Genomic DNA, 18,569 nt, shown 5'->3' with positions numbered 1-18,569 from the left:
GAATCTTCACGAAAGTCTCGACGGATATTATAAGGGCGAAATTGGTGAAATAGCTACAAACGTCTGTGGAATCATACTGTCAGTCAGACCTGTCTTTTTTCTACTATTATCTTGAAATACATGCACAAATTATTCCATTGTATTTCAGGATTACGATAGAACATTTTTGTGCAATACTTTGTAGTATTTCGCTTTGATATGTCCACGAACTTTACAACCCATCTCAAATCTATTAAATTTAATGAAAAAGAAAGAAGCTGTACCAAAATTCAAAACTTACCGCCCACTGTACTCCTCCGGGTACGGTATGATGTATCCTTCCGGACTTGGCCGAGGCGAATTGCCGACCCAGAAGAACGCATCCGGTGCGTTACCATCGTAGGCGAATCCTTTGACAAACAGTGTCGATTCATCGACGGCGAACACATGTCCCTGGAGGTTGGAAAGCACGTGATTGTATCAGAGAACACATTAAGTAAATTGTTTTTCTTTTTTAGCTTGGCACTTGGTGATGGGATAGATGCTATTACATCCTCCGATCAGCGTGACCAGTATGGTTGGTTTGAATTGGAAGACAGTTTTTCTACAACAAATTTCTTACCTTAATGCCATGTCCGAAGTTGGTCAGCTGTCCTATTTCACGTCCGTAATAGGGTTCCTTCGGTGCTCGACAGTCAACTGGAATGTGGAAAGAAGGAGTGGGAAATTAATTTGAAAATTCGTCTAATAATTGCTATACAATAGAAGTAATTGTTTGTTTTATATAAGTTCAAGCATACTTTAGTTAGTTAAAATTTGCAGTAATGGTAGAATCTGTAAGGGATTTCTTTAAATAATTTAACCCAAGCGATATCATTTCTTGAGGCCGTAAGATGAGAAATTTGGGATAATTTTGATCAATAAGTCCGCTTGTACGAGGAACGCTTATAGAAATCAATTAAATATGGACCAATATGCATCATATAGCTGGAATCACATAACAATTGCTCAAGAGACTAGAAGCAATTTGAAAGCCACTGCTTTGGTTTATTTTCGTTCTTAATAGAACACATTAAAAAGCAATTTAAATATTCAATATGATAAACCCCCATCTTCCTTTGAAGCTTTGTTTAGCAAGAGCTGGTTGCGGGCGAATCACGACAAGGCCGTAAAACAAGCTGTAAAACGTTGAACAACTAGATTACGGAACCGGTACCTGGCAGACCCTTTCGGGGAGGTTTTTTCTTTCGTCAGTAACCATCCTCCGCTTCAATTGCGAACCTGGCCGGTTGATCCTTAAACGTTTTCCACCAGAACGCAGGTTCTGCGCCGTGCAGGATGATGCCTTCCGGCGGGAGACGCATCGCAGACTGTTGTGTAAATATTGTCGCACGCTTTATAGGGCGCAAAAAGGGGGTTGTTGCTACTGCTCTCCTGCCTCTTGCCCTCCTGCACACACCGCCCACAGTCGGTACCGAATCGAAGGATTTGCCTCCGGACAGAACAGCTTAAGCAAACAGAGAGCGTCGTCGGCGTCGGCCAACGACAACACACCGGCGGTAAAATAGATACATCTTTCAATACAAAAAGGCACCGCGACGCGTACGTTCCGGTCATCAGTAGCGAGCACCGGGCGCGTCGCAACCAGGAACCCCCCCCCCCCCCCCCCCCCCCCCCCCCGATCCAGTCAATACTCGATCCCGAGAAGATTGCATCTTGAGACTGAATTGAAGTTTGGTCCCTCCCCTGAGGATGGCTTAGGAAAAGTAATATTAAAGCTTAGCAAATACACTCCCGTTTATTCATCGCACGTAGGGAAAATATCTAGGTAAGTCGTACGATAATGCATTCGGTGCTAGAGAGCGACAGAGAGAGAGAGAGAGAGAGAGAGAGAGGAAAACTTACAAGGCCGTTCGTGAAAAGTCGTCAAAATGCGCTCGGGAAGCGTAGGGCTGCTTCACCGTTCAGCTCATCACCAGAACGGCACAAACTCTTTTGCAAGCATTAAACGGCAACCAGGAGGTACAAGAAAATTCCCTTTTTGTAGGAAGGAAAAACTTCATCCATCCATCTAGCCGGCCACAGCAAGGAAGGTAAAATCCGGACCGAAAGGAAATGAAAACTGTCGTTTGGCTATGAAGCGTCCTGCGATTGGATAATTAATGCTGACAACGACAACGATGTGATGGGACATTTATTTATGGAAAATGAGACTGGAGCATTTTCCAACCCCTCCGCCATGGGATACAACAAAAAAAAAAACTGACGAAACACAACAGTACAGAACAGCAGCACTAGCAGCAACAAACACCATCGGCTTAATGGCGTGGTAACCGGGAACAAAAGACTTTTAACGATATTAAACGGGAGCTGGCCGGGTTGGAATGGGTTTTGCCGGGGATTCTTTTTTTTTCTTTTCGCACTTGTTTCGGGTCCTGCGTCCGGGAACAACGAAAGGGAAAATCGATGAGCAGCTCCATCATCATCATCACCGGGTGGGAAACATTTAGTTGTTTCGAGCGTTTTAACTAACGTGGCGGCTGTCAATGGTTTTACATGCAACCCTTCCAGAGCAGCCAGGACATGTTCGAGTGAATAGGCAGCGAGCGAGAGATAGTAACGCGTTAGGCAATTACAAAGAGGTCCTGTTACAGTACTGACAGTAATCGCTACTATGTAAGGCTTGTGGGTTATTTGAAAACAGTATTTCAGGCGGGAATTATTTTTCAGGATTAAAGAATCTTTTGGACAACACGACAACATCTTTTGGACGAAGTGATGGCAATGTTATACTTGTTATGCTTTTAAGAGAAAGAACTGAAAACTAAAGAATTGAGATGAGATGATAATGATGACTTGTTCTATATCCTTGTGTTGGATATGTTTGTTATGCTAGATCAACTTGCTGTTGAAGTCCCACTAACCAGTCCACGTTGTCTTGATCACAACTTAGATGGAAGCGTAAATTGCATGTCCTAAACAATCATGTCATCTGGAATGTGTTCAGTTTATGTGATATGCAAACGCCTGGTCTTGTCAATTCTGGATTGAACTAGCGATGTTATTCAACACAGCAGTTCAATTCAACAGTTATTCTTTTCAATCATTGGATGTTGGCATCAAGAAGCAATAGTTTGTGAGTCCTTGGAGAGATAGTGATAGCTGCCATTTTGGAAGTAACTTCTATCTAGGTTTTGTTTTGGAATCCTTGAGGATTGTTGAAGAAAAGTATACTTTCGTTTGTGTATTGTTTATTGAACTGTGCTGATATGCTTCTTCTGCTGGGCTCAACAACCTGCTAGAACATGCCGGCCATATTCTGAAACTTGTAAAGCAATTTCAACGTTATTTCTTGAATGTCTTATGATATGTTCTAAGCCTGCGGATTTAATGAAACAAGGATCCTCTGACTCCATAACTTTACTGATGTAACATATATGTCCGTTTGAAGTAAAACAAACCTAATTTTGCCATACCTGAGCAAAAAAGTTGAGATTCATTCCAGAAATAGCCGTGGCGTGGCTCGGTGGTACATGCGGCAAGGAGTAGTAAGGAATGACTATCCATCTACGAGATATCAAGAAGTCTAGTAAGCAATAAGATGCTCGGCGTGACTTAGCAGGTGAGAGTGTCAAACATGCTGTCGAAATCGTTTGAATCTCATCGGGGACTCAGGCAAGAGGACGGGCTCTCCTGTTTACTGTTAAACATCTGCCTGAACTGTGTCATGCGATGCGCGGCCTTCGACATCAGGGGCACGATTTTCACCCGGTGTTTCCAATTACTTGGCTTCGCGGATGACATCGACATGATCGGACGACCATCTGCGGCGGTGTGCGAGGCGTATACCCGACTGAAACGTGAGGCCGATAGGATTGGATTGAGGACAAAGTATCTGCTTGCCGTAATCTCTGACCGTGATTGAGCACGACTCGGAAGCAGAGTATTGGTTGACGGCGACGATCTTGAAGCAAACGAGGAGTTCTGCTACCTTGGCACGATCGTAACTTCGGACAAAAACGTACGCAGCGAAATTCGAAGGCGCCTTGCTCAGAGGAATCGTGCCTGCTACGGGCTTCACAAACTCCTTAGACCCAGAAGACTGCTAAAACGCACCGCAACGCAAATGCGCCATACATCGCACATTGATACGGCTATGCCGGCGAAGGACACCTATACACTTGCCATTTTCGCGCGGCAGGTGCTACGAACTATCGTTGGCGGTGTGTGCGAGCAGCGCGTTCGGAGAAGGATAATGAACCACGAGATAGTTGAGTTGTTTAGCGATGGAGACATCATGGCGGTTGCCAAAGCCCTTAGGATAGGACCCCACTGGTTAGGAAGAATACACTGCATTAATTGGAGTCAGAGCTGAGGGAGATCGGATGCAGCCGGGGGTTGAGGAGTGCAGAAATGATCCGAGTTTCCTGGAAACGCATTGGACATCATGCCATGTCTTTTAGCCGTGCTCCAAAGGAGCAGGCCAAGAAAGAGAGAAGAAGAGACCTAGCAGGTCTTTAAGCCAATAGGAAAAAGAGAAGCCATTTAAGAAATCTGGCACTACAACATTCTATACGAGACGTATCGTTCTTCAAGAACCAACTATCAAACTAAGGTCAAATTTAGCTAAGGAAAGCGGGACCTGGCCCGGACCTTCTGAATTTGTATTGTCAATGGACAATTTTGTGTACTGCCACTTTCCCAAACCAGTCCGGCTGAGAAATCATCAGAAAAGCTTGCCGAACACCGTAGTCGGTCAGCAATTGAATACCTCGCTTTCGATGGATCTCTGTATAATCCACCTGTCCTCCACAACAAGCTAATCAAATTTATAGCCGAATATCACTGCTACAAACTGCTTTTCAACAAGATAATCTATCTACATCAATTCTGTATCTTAATTATTTTCCAATGAGACGAGTTGCTCCAACATTAGAAGTTCTGTATGATATCGACATGCTACTAAGATACTTTTCTCTACTCAAGTTGATTGAAATATACCATAGATATTAAAGCATTTCCTGAGATTTGGGATCAATTTTAGTAAGAAGCATTGGTAAATTTGTTTCGCAGTATACTCAGCAAAGGAAATTTCATATTATGATGCAATCCATATGGACTCAAGCAACCGAATGATAATATTTTCACGGCCAGCGAAATATTGTTCCAGCACACTTCGAAGGCACTTCTTTTTGGTTTGATGAATAAAACTCAACTGCAACCGAAAAAAAGGTTCAAAGGACACATAGATAGCGTCGTACACAAAATCATTGTGGCAGGATTAATTCGCTTTCGGCATCATGTGTATATAATCACCCCCAACCCATCCGGCCCCATTTCCCCTGGGCTGCCCTTTTATATCTTTCTATGAGTACACCTCCTGGCCGTCTTTCTGGCTCATTGAATTATGAAACCTGGCATTAGAAACGATCCGAACGATGAATATAATGGGCGGTGTGCGTACGTGGTGAGGACTGTGTGTCGTCCTTTTGAAAGGCACGTCTCCCGCGCGTCCTGCTACCCCAGAAACCCCACCCGGCTAGCATCCATCCAGCACGCCTTACAAAACTAGTAATGAACGATTCCGGTTGCTCAAAATCCGTCAGGTCGGTTGGCAGACAATTCGAGCTAAACGAGCTAAAAACGACCGACCGTGCAAAATCCTATTACGTTGCCCGGGGAAATTAGATCAGCATCATGCGACCGAGTTTCGTATCATCTCATATCACCGTGCAACAGCTCCCTCGGTACCCGGGAATGTAGGCGAGAAAATTGATTAATGCTCGAGCAACGCGATAGCTCTGGTGGAAGATAGAACGATTTTGGTTGGCACGTTTAAAGGAAGATAAAGTTGGTAGAAAACGAAACGCGAGATATGCACTCCGAAAGAATGAACCCGAGAGAACAGAACCATTCGAGAGGTAAGACTAATAATATCTTGGTGACGTTGGTATTTAAAGTTGAGTGAAAATCTACAAAACTCGGTCACATCGATTAATGTGAAGCGGAGCGAACGAGTAGAAATATACTGTTGACAGTTATTGAATGATTTCAAATATTTGCGCGTCGCAATCGATACGATTCCAATTGCCACTCCAGGAGTTCAGGAGCCTGCGAGGTCATCCATCTGTGCGAGGCAGCCTTCCGGACAGCTATGGGGGGAGAAGGATCACTGTACTTCACCGGGCACGGCCAGAACACCAGCCTGCGCTGAGGCTGCCTCGGAAGGGTGGTAATCCTTAGCCCAAGCCGGTGGGCAAACGGAATGCATAATGGAAAATCGGATAAATCAATAAACTTGACTTCCCTCGCCCTATTCCTTGCAGCCGTCGGTAGCACTTGAGCTGTCTGATAAACGTCAACGGCCGTTTGCGATGATGGCGAAGCAACAAACGATTTCTGTTTATCGTGGTGTATCGTGTTTCATCGATTTTCTCGATGTTGCTGTGTTGGATACTGTTTTGAGCAAAAACTAGGCAATGAAGTTACTGTTCAAGAGTTCAAGAATTCCGTTCCGATTCTTTTATTTGTGCGCGGTTTTAAAGATGCTCGGGCAGTCGGTTCCATGTAAGAAACTACTTGTGACATCTGAAGGAGTTGGAGGTTTTCTAGCCAACGTCCTTTATTTGTGAAAGGTGACAAACAAGTTGGAAAAATAAATATTACCGACAGTCACTGAGCAACGAACGGAAATATCTGATTTCAGATCATTTACGTCCGGAAACTTGTATGCTTCTCCTTAATATCCATTCTCAATGCTAAATAGCTGTCAAGGTCTCAAAATGACGATATGTTGGAGGTTAAGAATTCTTCAAAAAACTCAACTGAGAACATCGACCACGTTTGTATGACTTTCTGATCACCATTAACAATCTCGCCCAGCTCGGTTCAGTTACCCTTCCTAGCATATACGGCAAGAAATCAAAAGGAATCGACACACGAGCCCCGACGGATCATTATTTTGCCCTTTTTCTTGCAAATGCTAAAGAAAAACCTCGAAGAATGACAAGAATGTTTTCGCTTCCTGCTACCCGAAGAACGCAATAACAAGGCGACGAAATGATACAGGGTTTGCTGCTTTTCGTGCTGGTCGGTCCCCTTTTGCCACTGTTGTTCCGGTGTTTGGTGAGGGTTGTAGCTCCCGGTCCCCTTTCCGCACGCCATGCCCTTGCGTAGTAGGCAAGGGAAAATGGGTAAAATATGATGTGCGACCGGCAGCACCACACCGAACTAATAATGTTTAATGAACTTCTTTCCGGTCTGCACAAAGCACCGGACGGGGTACACAGTAAGAAGGGCCGAAGGGGAAAGTGGAAATGATTATTATCGATATAATCTGTGACGGTTTTTGGGAGGTTGCCCCGGTGTACCGACATTTATTCGGAAGCGGTGAGCTCATTACGAAGCGCCGTAATAACGGGGACGCCATGGGATGCACAACAAGGACACGGATTCGGGAAAAAGGATTTGTCCTGGTTTGTGTTGGATTGGTGCGTTGGATCTCTGGGGAAACTGTTTTCTTCTGGAGATTGATTGCGATAGAAATTTTGGTCTTTTAAGGATATTTGTCTAATGATGTAGAAATGATTCGTTTTAACCTCAAAAAGTCACACAAAAATAACGTTTGAGAGTTCCATCATAAATGGTACAAATAATCATTGCAAAATTTAGAACCGCATAAAATGCTTGAATTGTAAGCTGGTTTCACCTTTTACCTATATCTTTAGAATACAAGTTAATATTAGTCTGCATTCCCACTTTTAGGCTACTTCACATTGAACAGTCAGCTCTCGATATGGGGGAACGGACCGGATGGGAATTGAACCTGGGTTTTGTCGAGTGAAGACATCATTTATATTTATCATATATTTTTAGTGATGTGTTTGTATATAGTTTTGAATTCTTGAAAGCCATTTTTATATTATGTACAACATTTTTTCCTATTATTGTTACAAAATCTTTATACTTTTGTATGCGTCTCATATTGTTCCTTATGCTTTCTTAAATATTTCAAGATTATTCCTAAAATTTTGTAAATTTTGCCAGATATCTTTGAATTCTGGTTTGAAAAAAGTTGGTTCAAATACCTTTGGATATGCCTAAATATTTTATAAAATACTCAATTTTTAAAAATTGAGTCAGGACTTGAACAGCTGATAAAGATGTATGTCCTTTTAAGTGGATAAGAATGTAGGTACACAACAATATATCTTTAAAGCGGTGGTCCTTCTTGTAATGTAGCTGTATGAACATTGCACGAAAAATCGTTTAAATTTTTAACATATTTAATAGTATGCAAATATGTAAATCCTTCAAAAGAAGGACAATTCTGTCATTAACAGCGTGACATAATATGTAAATTATTTAATTTATTTAAAGTTAAATCAATTTCTCCGAAAATACTCCAAACTTCTCAATATTATAGTTCACAGCTATTGGATATCACATTTCAATTGTATCTTCACACGGCAGGACCGGAGATCGAATCCCATCCAGATCCGTATGGCTCCAGCCACGGGTAAAATCAAGTCACAGAAAGACAGAGAGGAAAGACGAGACCTCTTGAGGTTATAATGCCATCGAAGAAAATTAAAATTGTATATACTTTTAAGGTATATACTTTTATTCTTTTAAGGGCTTGCCTGTCTTCTTTTCAATCTGGCGATAGAGAGGCCCATCCATGTCTCGGAGATGGAAACTTCGGGGACCATCTTCTATAGGTCAATCCAGATCCTGGCATACGCTGATGACATAGACATCATTGGTTTGAGACTCTCCTATGTAGCAGAAGCTTATCAAAGGATCGAGCGTGCGGCACAGAACCTCGGGGTGGAGATTAACGAGGCGAAACCCAAAATGATGGTGGCACCACCAGCGGCCCTGCTAACAAACACTGATTTACGCTAGGGTGATGTACAGATAGGTGATCGCACCTTCGAAGTCGTCCAAAACTTCACCTATCTGGGGTCAAAAGTCAGCAGTTACGCGCAAGAGTGCTGGCTGCCAACCGGTCATTCTACAGCCTGAGGAAACTTCTCCACTCTCAAGATCTGTCGCGACGGACGAAGCTGGGACTGTACAGAACATTTATAGTCCAAAACTCAATGGGGGAGCAACTCTAGCGTCGAGCTCTACGAGCTGTGCAGCGAAGCTACCATCGTGCAGCGAATAAGAGAAGCTAGGCTCCGGTGGGCTGGTCACGTCATGAGAATGACACCGGACGACCCAGCCGGTCAAGTTCTTTTATGGCGTTGATGCGTCCACCGGAATGGCAGGGATAACAGATTGGCAGACGACGGCACTAAACCGTGAGCGGTATCGAGGATTGTTGCAGCAGGCCAAGACACCGAAGCGCATGATAAGTAAGTAAGTATCAACTTATAAGCTTGTATCGCCTATAAGATGGGTTCAAATATCTAGAAATCCGTCAAAAACCTTGGGTGTGATTCAAAAATTCAAAAAGCAAAACTCCACCGGAATGCAAGCTAGCCATTTCAATATTATTATAAAAGTTTCAGAAAAAATCTGCTTTAAACGCGGCACAATATTAAAGCAAAGGGTTTCCATTCTAGAAATTGCATTTTCCCACCATTTCGTAGCAATCGAGCAAGCGGTTTCAATAACTCACTCGGACTCGCACACACGACGGTTGTGGAAAGTAAAAAAAACTCTTGCAATGTAAACTTTTGCCGTTTTATTCAGTATTTTGTTTCTTTTTTTTGCTGCTGCTGCAGCTACCGGCCTCATTACAGAATCCACTTTTCCGCTTAATTTGTCCGAGCAGCAATCTACTAGACGGCAGCACAATGAACAGCCACGGGTATCGTATTTCACAGGCTCACACTGCACATTCCGTCCATTTCTAATGAGAGCGTGCGATAGCACACAGTGGTGCTGTGGTGGCTTTTCCGTCGTCTGCTTTGTGCCGGCCACACGCGATACGCAAAGGCAGAAGTTTTTCCCCATTTCCCCCCCTCCGGCCCCTCGGAAGGTGGAAAAAATGCTCCTATATCCTTGTTTTGTGCACGAAGCACGGGAATACACCTGAACAATCATAAACAAAGTGCATTTCGCTCCGTTCGAGTTGAGTGAGGGCGTGAGGTGAGGGAGCGAGAGGTGGATAAGGGAGGGGAGGATGAAAAGGGAAGGAAAACAGAGCACGGGAACAAAGGAGCGAAGGATAGGAAACTAATTTTTCATACCGTGATCTTACACCATGGATACGAAGAGATACTCGCTCCCGCACGTGGTACCGCTGTGCTGGAAAATGGGAAAATTTTCTCGACTTTTCTTGCGTCAGCTAGCCCGGCCTCGAGCAATGAAAATAATACAGTTACAGCAACACTCAGAACGGGTTTAAAGGATTAAAAAATATTCAAGGTTTTCAATACTCTCTATTTATTCAGAGTTAAATAAAGAAGATTTTCTTAAACTTCTTAGACCAAAGTTGATATACAAAGAAGAAGTTTAATATACTCTAGTCCAGTAAGACTCGAGTTTAAAGTCCGTTTGTTAGCAAACATTGTGCCAAATCGAATTACGAAACCACCTTAACAACTTCCAACCAACAAACCATTGAAACCACTGTGTATATGTTCCAATTTGCTACGATACAACCCTCGTGGACAAGTGTCTCGTGAAGTAGCACAAAATAGAGGGTTTGCTTTTTATGATTTATGACTTAATTTTGCGATCAACACGTGTCTGACTCCTCGTGCCGGGAGAATTTTTCCTTCGCTTTCCCGTCACGAGACACACACCCTTCAGTGAGCGAGGGCTAGACAGCGCTACGGTAGTTACCATGGATATGGTTATTATAAAAGTCTTATCACCAACGGACCGGGAAGCGTACATCTGGGAGCGCGGAACTGTCCGGGGATGTCGTAAAATTTGCAACCCTCTTCATTAGCCTCGGGAGACTCGGCTGTTTGGTTTGGGTGTGAAAGTGGGAACAAATTTTACGATTCCCCCCCCCGTTTTGTCGTTTTGGGAGGTAAATGCTATGATCTGTTAATTATGTACGCTTTATGCCCGGTACAAATCGGTCTCCGATGTGCTGCCCGTTACGAGCGACCGGGCGGGTGTGAGTGAGTGTAGCCAATTAGCGGAAGGAAATGATATGGTATCGGGGAGATTGTGAATTATTAATGCTCGGAGGTGATTGATGGAAAAGAAATGTTTCTTCTCCTTGTTCTCGATTTATCAAGGATGCCTCCAATTTCTAATCCCCCAGCATTAAACTAGCAATAGTTGGACAATGAAGTCTACTAGGATGTGATACCGGCAACAGACACAGACGTTACTAGAAATATCTCACCAGGCCACCTCAAGAAGAGTATCTATCATGTCTGTTGAGTACAATCAAAATAGTACTGCGTTATCAGTAAATTTCTAACAGCTTTGGTCAGAACTGCAGAAATATTACTTTTGGAGATATGTCGCTGCCATCGGCTCCATCTTACAGAGAAATAGCTGAAGCAGAATTAGCTCTCTCAAAGTCTTCTCTCTTCTGGAGATAAATTAGGATATCGTATCAGGACATGTACTGAACAACCAACAGCCTTAGAGGACCTTACATTTCACCAGAGTCTGATAAGACAACAACAAGGGCTGTAGATCTTAGATCCAGGCAACAGATTATCGGTTAAGAGGCATTCAAGCAAATCCTGCATAAGATGAGCATTTTTACACAAAATCCCCAGTCAAAGCCGTCTATTTCTAAGTAATGGATAAAGACTAAGAGTTAGCCACTGACGGGCTCTTGTAAAAGTTGTTGCAGACACTTAGTGCGTCGTTCCAAGAGAAGATATTTTAATCTCTCATATGGAGCAACTAATAGAGAATTTTATGAATTTAATATTCTTTAACCGGAGGTCATTCTACAGCCTTTCTGTCACCAATGCAACGGTGCAACGCCTTGAAAGAGGTGTTGTCGTTGCTAATCACCGGTAGGCCCTCCTGCAAAGAGTGGCATTATTTTTGCAGAATGCTGCTTGTATGTATGACGGAATCGAATCGATTAAGTTATCAATAATACTGATTCTTCGATGTCTAGACACGAAATTACTCTAAGATCATTTAAGTAAAACCCATAAAACCATTGATAACAGGATGACTTTAATAATCGCTTCACAGCTGACTGGCTTAACCTTATAAAATCGTCACAATAAATCTAAACCTCAATAAGAGTTTGAAGGTGGAATATTATGTTTCCTCCTTGGCACTACACTACAACCTCTAAAGGTATTGGCCTGCCATTTCTGGCTTTCTGTGAGGTGATTTTACCCGTAGCAAAGTACGAGGAGGTGGTCTGGATGGGATTTGAACCCCGGTCCTGCCGTGTGAAAACCTGCGCTGTTATAGCCTCGGCCAGCGGATAAGAAGCTGATATATTATGAAAATATATTTTTTGAATTCCTAAACTATCTCCTTCTACACACTGCTCCCCTTTTGCTATTATTTCTTCCAGCTACGTGCAATGTTAAGATTTTTCCATAAGGCATGTAGCTGGTATAACTGACAACCTATCCCTTCTTTATAAAAAAGCCTAAAAAGGTAATCGACCAAACACGTTCGGTTTTTGGCTTTTCATGTTAAGCACTTTCTTTCTTTTCGTCTGCTGCTGCCACCCATCACAGGTCAAAGGTACTGACATTTGACCAATGCTCAATATAGTGTATATCTCAATTCCGTACCACAGAAGAGAAACAAAATCATACCACCAAAAGGTAAAAGATCAACGCGAGCCAGTTTGAAAGCACAGAAAAACACGTTACGCAACGAATTCCCAGCTCGGGGTGCGCAAAAGGTGGCAGACTCCCAGACCAAACCCATATTTGCGTCCAACTCGTGCGTTCATGCTCTGGAAGATACAAACAGAGCATTGAGTGAGGCATCGTTTGTGGCGGCGAAAGAAAAAGGAAAGGAGTTACGGAAGTGGCGTTCATTCCATCGTGAAGCATTTTTGTTAAAAGTAAGTCTGTCGTCTAAAGTCGATCGACGTACAGCACGCTCTTCCCGACAAACCCATACGGTTGATTGACATACTTTTCCCCATTTCTGGTTGGTCGGTCGGTTTGCGTTACTTTCACCGCGCGCTGTGTTGTGGGTTGCAATTAACAGCCACAGGCTGGATCAGCGCCAACATGTACCGGTTGTGATAGAACGGCAACTCCCGATCAGTCCAGAAAGCTAGGCAAATGGGGGTTGGTGGGGGGATAAAGAAAGGTTGCTGCACTACATACACTGCACCTTTACGTAATGCAATGTTGCAATAATCAGAGAGAGAGAGAGAGAGAGAGAGAGTGAGAGAGAAAGGCCTGAGAGGGTATAGCCAAGACAGGAAGAGAAAACAAGTTTACTTTCGTTCGTCTGACCGACCGAGATGCTGCCTATATCGTATGCTTCACTGAGACGGGGAACTCAAATTGATGGGTTTGAGGTTATCGGTAAGTTACGGTTGGTTTGGTTCGAGCAGGAACCTGTAAGCGCGAAGCAAACTTACACTCTATCGACGTGATGTGATCAAGTAATGGTGAAGTTTAAGCTGCTCACACTAGCATTATACTTCTCCCGACTAGCATTTGTTGCTCTTTTGTTGAGTCGAAGAGTCGATTTACAATAGCTTCTCCATCTCAAAAAAATGATTCCATTGCCCGTTTGGAACATCGCGTACAGGCTTTTAAAACCCAACGCTGAATCTAATTTGTTCGCTTGCCCGGAGGTAGAGGAGGTGGTAAAAAGTGAAAGGAACTCGATCATCTTCCACAGCTCAGCTAGAGGTTGACGGTTGAGGTTGACGCAATAGTTTAAAAAAATCACCAACGAGATGAGTCGATTGTGCTGCTCGAAAGACACGATTCGCAAAGAGCTTGTGGTTTGAGGTTAGAAGGCAGAAAATAGAATCGGTCATGGTATGGTGTGCAGGTGTAGGCGCAAGCCGTCTGTGGACGATCCTCTCCGTGGTGGGATTGTTTTCAGGCAAAATTGAATGGAAGTAGTTCAACAGCAAAAAAGCCTCCCTCGAGGACATTGGATCAAAAAATATTATTCTCGGCTCAATAGACAACTAAATTGCCTTCACTGCATAGAGAGTGTCGGACTGACGCAGGACAGGACTGTGCGCAGAGCTGACTATCTGGGTACGGGTAAAGTAAGTCAAGGAATTCACTATTGGCAGACCTCTCGAGATTTTAGTGCCAAAAAAGAAGAAGATTATCGAGTTTTTGATACTGATTTCGATGCCGAAAAAGCATCAGCCAATTTTGCATATTCGATGTTTTATTTCATGGTCGATAGTGTGGCATGAGGATCGTGGTTTAGGCTATTTCAGGACCACCGAAGAAACCCTAAGAAATTTGAAGGCCCCTAACACGTCAAATCTTGTGACTGGATCAGAATCAGAGGCACAACGTCCCTTATGGAGTTCGTCGCTCTCTCCAAATGATCAAAACTAGCAGCTAGACTCTATAGCCAGCTTACAGGAAGATATGCCGCTGCGAAAGGGCCCAGCTATATGAAAGGGGACAGCTAAGTTTTCTTATACTATGCTTCGCTTCTTCATTTTCTTTTTTGAAAAAATTAGATGAAAAGTTTAGGATTGTTGAAATATCCCTTGACAAATATGGGGATATGAATTTCATCACGAAAAAACATCATCTAATGTTGAATTAAACATTAACAAAAATTAAATGCTCAACCGAGCATGCCCGGGATATGGCAAATGACTAGGAGGAAATGCCTAGTTAATTTTCTTTCATAGTTTGTTTTCGTGAATTAAATGCACAGTCACCACATGCGGTGGTGACAATACGCATCAGCCCGTAATAATTAATTAATAATAATAAATAAAAATTAAATGCTCTGTTGGATTTTAGAAATGAGTTGAAAATAATTACTCCGAGATTGCGAACCGCTTTGGTAATACATTGAATTCATCCATTTTAAAGATTTCTATAGTATTTGTTTTTGTAAGAGAAGGGGATTGAGCTCTTGGAGGCCCCGCTTAGGGATGGATATTGGAGATATTCTATCCAGTGGCGTATCTAGGTCTTAGAAGACCCCGAGCGGAATGGCAGTTGAGTACTTCCCCTCTAATAGTGACTAATTGGTGAGTAAGACCAACTTAATTTCCCTATTCGACGAGCACCCCCCCCCCCCCCCCCCCCCTAAACGATGAGGCCCCAAGCGGTCGCTCCTTCAGCTCGTAGGTTGATCCGCCACAGATCCTACCGCATCAAACCTGTTGCCGGGGAAGAGTTCTTTGTGACTTCGGAGTCCTCTAGCGAGCCCTGGGTCGCTCAGTCCGCCTATCGTCAAACTCACCGCTGATTTCTTGTGATAAAACCACATCGTTAATAATAATCCTTGAGAATGTCAAAACATTCATCGGCAGAAAAAAAACCGATTGACTGTTTAAAAATCTGCATCACAACACTTTAAAAATACTTTCATCACCACCTACACAATGTTGCCATGTTAAGTATCATAATAAAATCAATAATGGAGTATTTTACCAAACACTATTCTTAAAAGAATCGTTTAGAAAGCTTCTGAAATGAGCAGTACAAACACACATAAAAATAGTTCTGATTACCCATCACCTCGAAAGCCAATCGATTGAGGTTTTGGGATCGTAAATATTGAAATACACTTGCTCGCTAGGGCATAAACATTATCCTAGTCTTCTTCGCCGAACAAACTCCCGCCAACGTCAAGCAGGTCTAGCCGATTGAAGGTGTATTCCAGAGTCCATAAGTAATAGCGCTCTAAACTTTACGGCCGGGTTTTTGATTATAAAATTTACGATCACTTAAAGCCGACACACTAACGTCAAGGACGGGAGAGCCGTAGGAACGGCGTGTCATAAATTCCTTCGGCGCTTTTGTGTGTTAATTCTGTCTCTAGTTAGTACGAGGGGAAGGGTGCTCATTCTTTGGAACAACGACGAAGGGAAAAAGGGCAAAAGTATAAATTTGCCATGCGAGAGTTGTAGAACCTTTTTGCTTGTTTAATTTTTTTTTTTGCATCCAATGCCCTTCGCGAATGTACCTAACCACTCCAACATGGCGTTGGACCTGGCAATTCCACACTTCACGATGTTGCTGTTTGGCGCTATTGTTTGGTGTGTATGTCTGTGGCTAAATTATGCTCCCATCACGTGAAAAAGCGAGTTTGCTCAGGCTTGATGAATGCTGACAGTGGCTGTGGATCGCACATTAAAACCCTATCAAGCGTACCCTTTCTTCGTTGCATAATTGTGGAAACGGCGTTATTCGTACGCGGGGAAGGCAACGTTGATGGGCAGCTTGGCGTGAAGTTGTGGGAACTGTTTTGGACATTGGCAAGCGAAACAATAGTCTTTTCTTAAGCCGGCCGCAAATGGTTACAATTATATAATAGACAAACTGTCAACAACTGCGTGAGACTATTTGACAGGTCGCAAGAAAATGTGCGTCGATGGAGCAAAACAAGGAGACCATCAGGGATCTCCCAAAATGTAACAAACACAGCGAATCGACTTACCTTTGACGGTTTGTAGCAGCACCAACACTAGTCCTACGAGTAGCGACGTATCCCTGGCACGCGACCCTGACCATGGCCAATGCCCGTTGGTCACCATCCCCCTGCGCTGATCCGGTAAACAACGGACCGGCTCCTCTCGCTCCCGTTCTCCATTCTCCATCTCCTCCACCGACTCCGAGCCCGCCGAGGACAGTCTGGGAGTCCTTGTGTGGTGCGACAGTAGCGTCTGCTCCATTCCGCCACACACACCACACCTCTCACTCACGGTCGCAGGATCACCATCATCCTCACGGTTGCGTCGCGGTTTTTCGCGTACCAAAATGGCGGCCATCATTTTCCGGGCGGCTCGTTCCGGTTGCGTACCGCGGCCCGACTCACCACGGTGGGCAATTTGCTAAGCTTTTGCTCGCGGTTTTCCACTTTTCCAAAATGGCGGTCAATCCCGGCACAGAACGCGCGCGCCCTTCGCTGCTCCGGTTTCGACGGGATATATTACTTTCCTAGTGGAACGTTCTCGAAGTTGTGCTTGTGGGAAGGATGCGACGGTATGCGTGCACTTTTATGCGGGAAAGTAAGGATAAAACACAAGAAAATTATAAAACTGAGAGAAAAAGAAAACCAACAAAACAATAATTAACACAACTGCGCTACGCTATTCTTGGAGGGCCTTTTTTTTGGAGTTGCGTTTTGCGATATTCTTCACAGTGAGAGCTCACAGAATCTGACTCTCATCTTCGGCGCTGATAGTTGTCGCGACTTTTGGTTCCACACGTACATAGATTCGATGTCAAATATTCGTGGCTGGTTTCGTTGTCGTAACCCAAGGACCACCACAAGCAACTGTCCCCACTATATCACAGTAAGATTTCTTCTTTTGCACTACCAACTGGGGTACCACAGCTCACAGAAACACAGAACCTCACAAAACGACACCGCTGGCACTCGGACCGCCAGAAACATGGGACAAACAGAACAGCCGCACCCTTTGTTACGCATCGCACGAAAAAATTAAAAAAATGTGTGTGTGTGTTTAGTCACAATCAAACTATAAACTGATAAGAAAAATAAAACAACTAAAGCAACAACAGAACAACACAAAAAAGGCCTTATCTTCCACTTCCCGGGCGTAAAATCCTTTCCACTTCACTGTGCCCAATCCATGATGGGCGCTTCTTGACTGGTCGGAGCGCGAACCGTGTGGCCAGAAGCATCGATAACGCTGACCGCTTTATGGTGTTCACTTCCGGTGCATTCGGGGGTTTTATCCTTCCCCAGGAGCAGCCAGCAGGATGCCCGGATGATGGAGCCGGTGAAGGAGGAAACAGGTTGCAGCGGGACCCGCTGAGATGTGCGTAGTTAGGGTCGTAGCAGACTTTGCCTCACCATGCTCTAGACCCGGTGAAAAATCTAGTGGAAAACTTCACACATTTGCCTTGTAGTGAACTTTGCGGAAGGCATCGCCAGTAACGCCACACACGCAACAAAAATGGCCGAATGCTCTTGGGCCTTATTCAGACACACACGCACACACAACACCGAAGCACTTACACCAGCACAGGTACTCGCGGTCGTTCCAAGGGCGATAGGGGGCGAGAGAAAGAGGAGCGGCGGTGTGTACAGGGGGAGGTCGAATAATGGTCTAAAAACTTTTGTACAACAAAATTGCTGCCACCACAAAGCGCTCTACGCGTTTGCTGTTGCGGAGGATCTGCTACTCCGGGATGGCCGTGTCCGTCCGCCAGGGATTTTCGTCTCGGACTAGTTGTGGCGTGTTTGCGTTCGCGCACAGCAAGCAACGTCGCGCGGAATCGCGCAACACCGTCTGGGGAGCCCGAAAGATGCAAAATGAAAAACACAACCACTCCCGCGACCACCCCCTCCTTCCCCTACTCAAAAGACGGAGAAGAAGAAGTAGACAATGCAATGGTGGCGTCGGTTCGGGTAGCTTCGACCGAAAATTCCCCATTCACCGGTGGTTTTCCATTCCGTTTGCCCGTATCACCGAAAGGGAAAGCTGATTGGTTTTCGCTCTCGCCCTTACATTTCTCTCTCCGTGCGGTTTACTA

General features: G+C 44.2%; 1 protein-coding gene across 3 annotated transcripts in view; it reads right to left on the bottom strand.

The window, feature by feature from the left end:
* The window catches only part of LOC118502547 (protein Skeletor, isoforms B/C), a 48,059-nt gene extending 29,745 nt beyond the window's left edge, over nucleotides 1-18,314 (bottom strand). The window contains exons 1-4 of one of the 3 annotated variants that reach the window (XM_036034824.1): nucleotides 18,052-18,311; nucleotides 16,504-17,059; nucleotides 602-678; nucleotides 281-432 (exon numbers count right to left, since the gene is read on the bottom strand). In XM_036034824.1, the coding sequence (XP_035890717.1) occupies nucleotides 281-432; nucleotides 602-678; nucleotides 16,504-16,837 (563 nt within the window). In that variant the 5' untranslated portion in view covers nucleotides 16,838-17,059; nucleotides 18,052-18,311. Of the gene's footprint in view, nucleotides 1-280; nucleotides 433-601; nucleotides 679-16,503 lie in introns of all 3 variants that reach the window. The other 2 variants (XM_036034826.1, XM_036034823.1) reach the window with 2 other exon arrangements.
* Nucleotides 18,315-18,569: the final 255 nt, after the last annotated feature.

Source organism: Anopheles stephensi, chromosome 2 (assembly GCF_013141755.1).
Source record: "Anopheles stephensi strain Indian chromosome 2, UCI_ANSTEP_V1.0, whole genome shotgun sequence".
Classification (NCBI taxonomy): domain Eukaryota; kingdom Metazoa; phylum Arthropoda; class Insecta; order Diptera; family Culicidae; genus Anopheles; species Anopheles stephensi.
The sequence above is the reverse complement of the archived record's forward strand: the minus strand, read 5'-3'. Positions and strand labels throughout refer to the sequence as shown.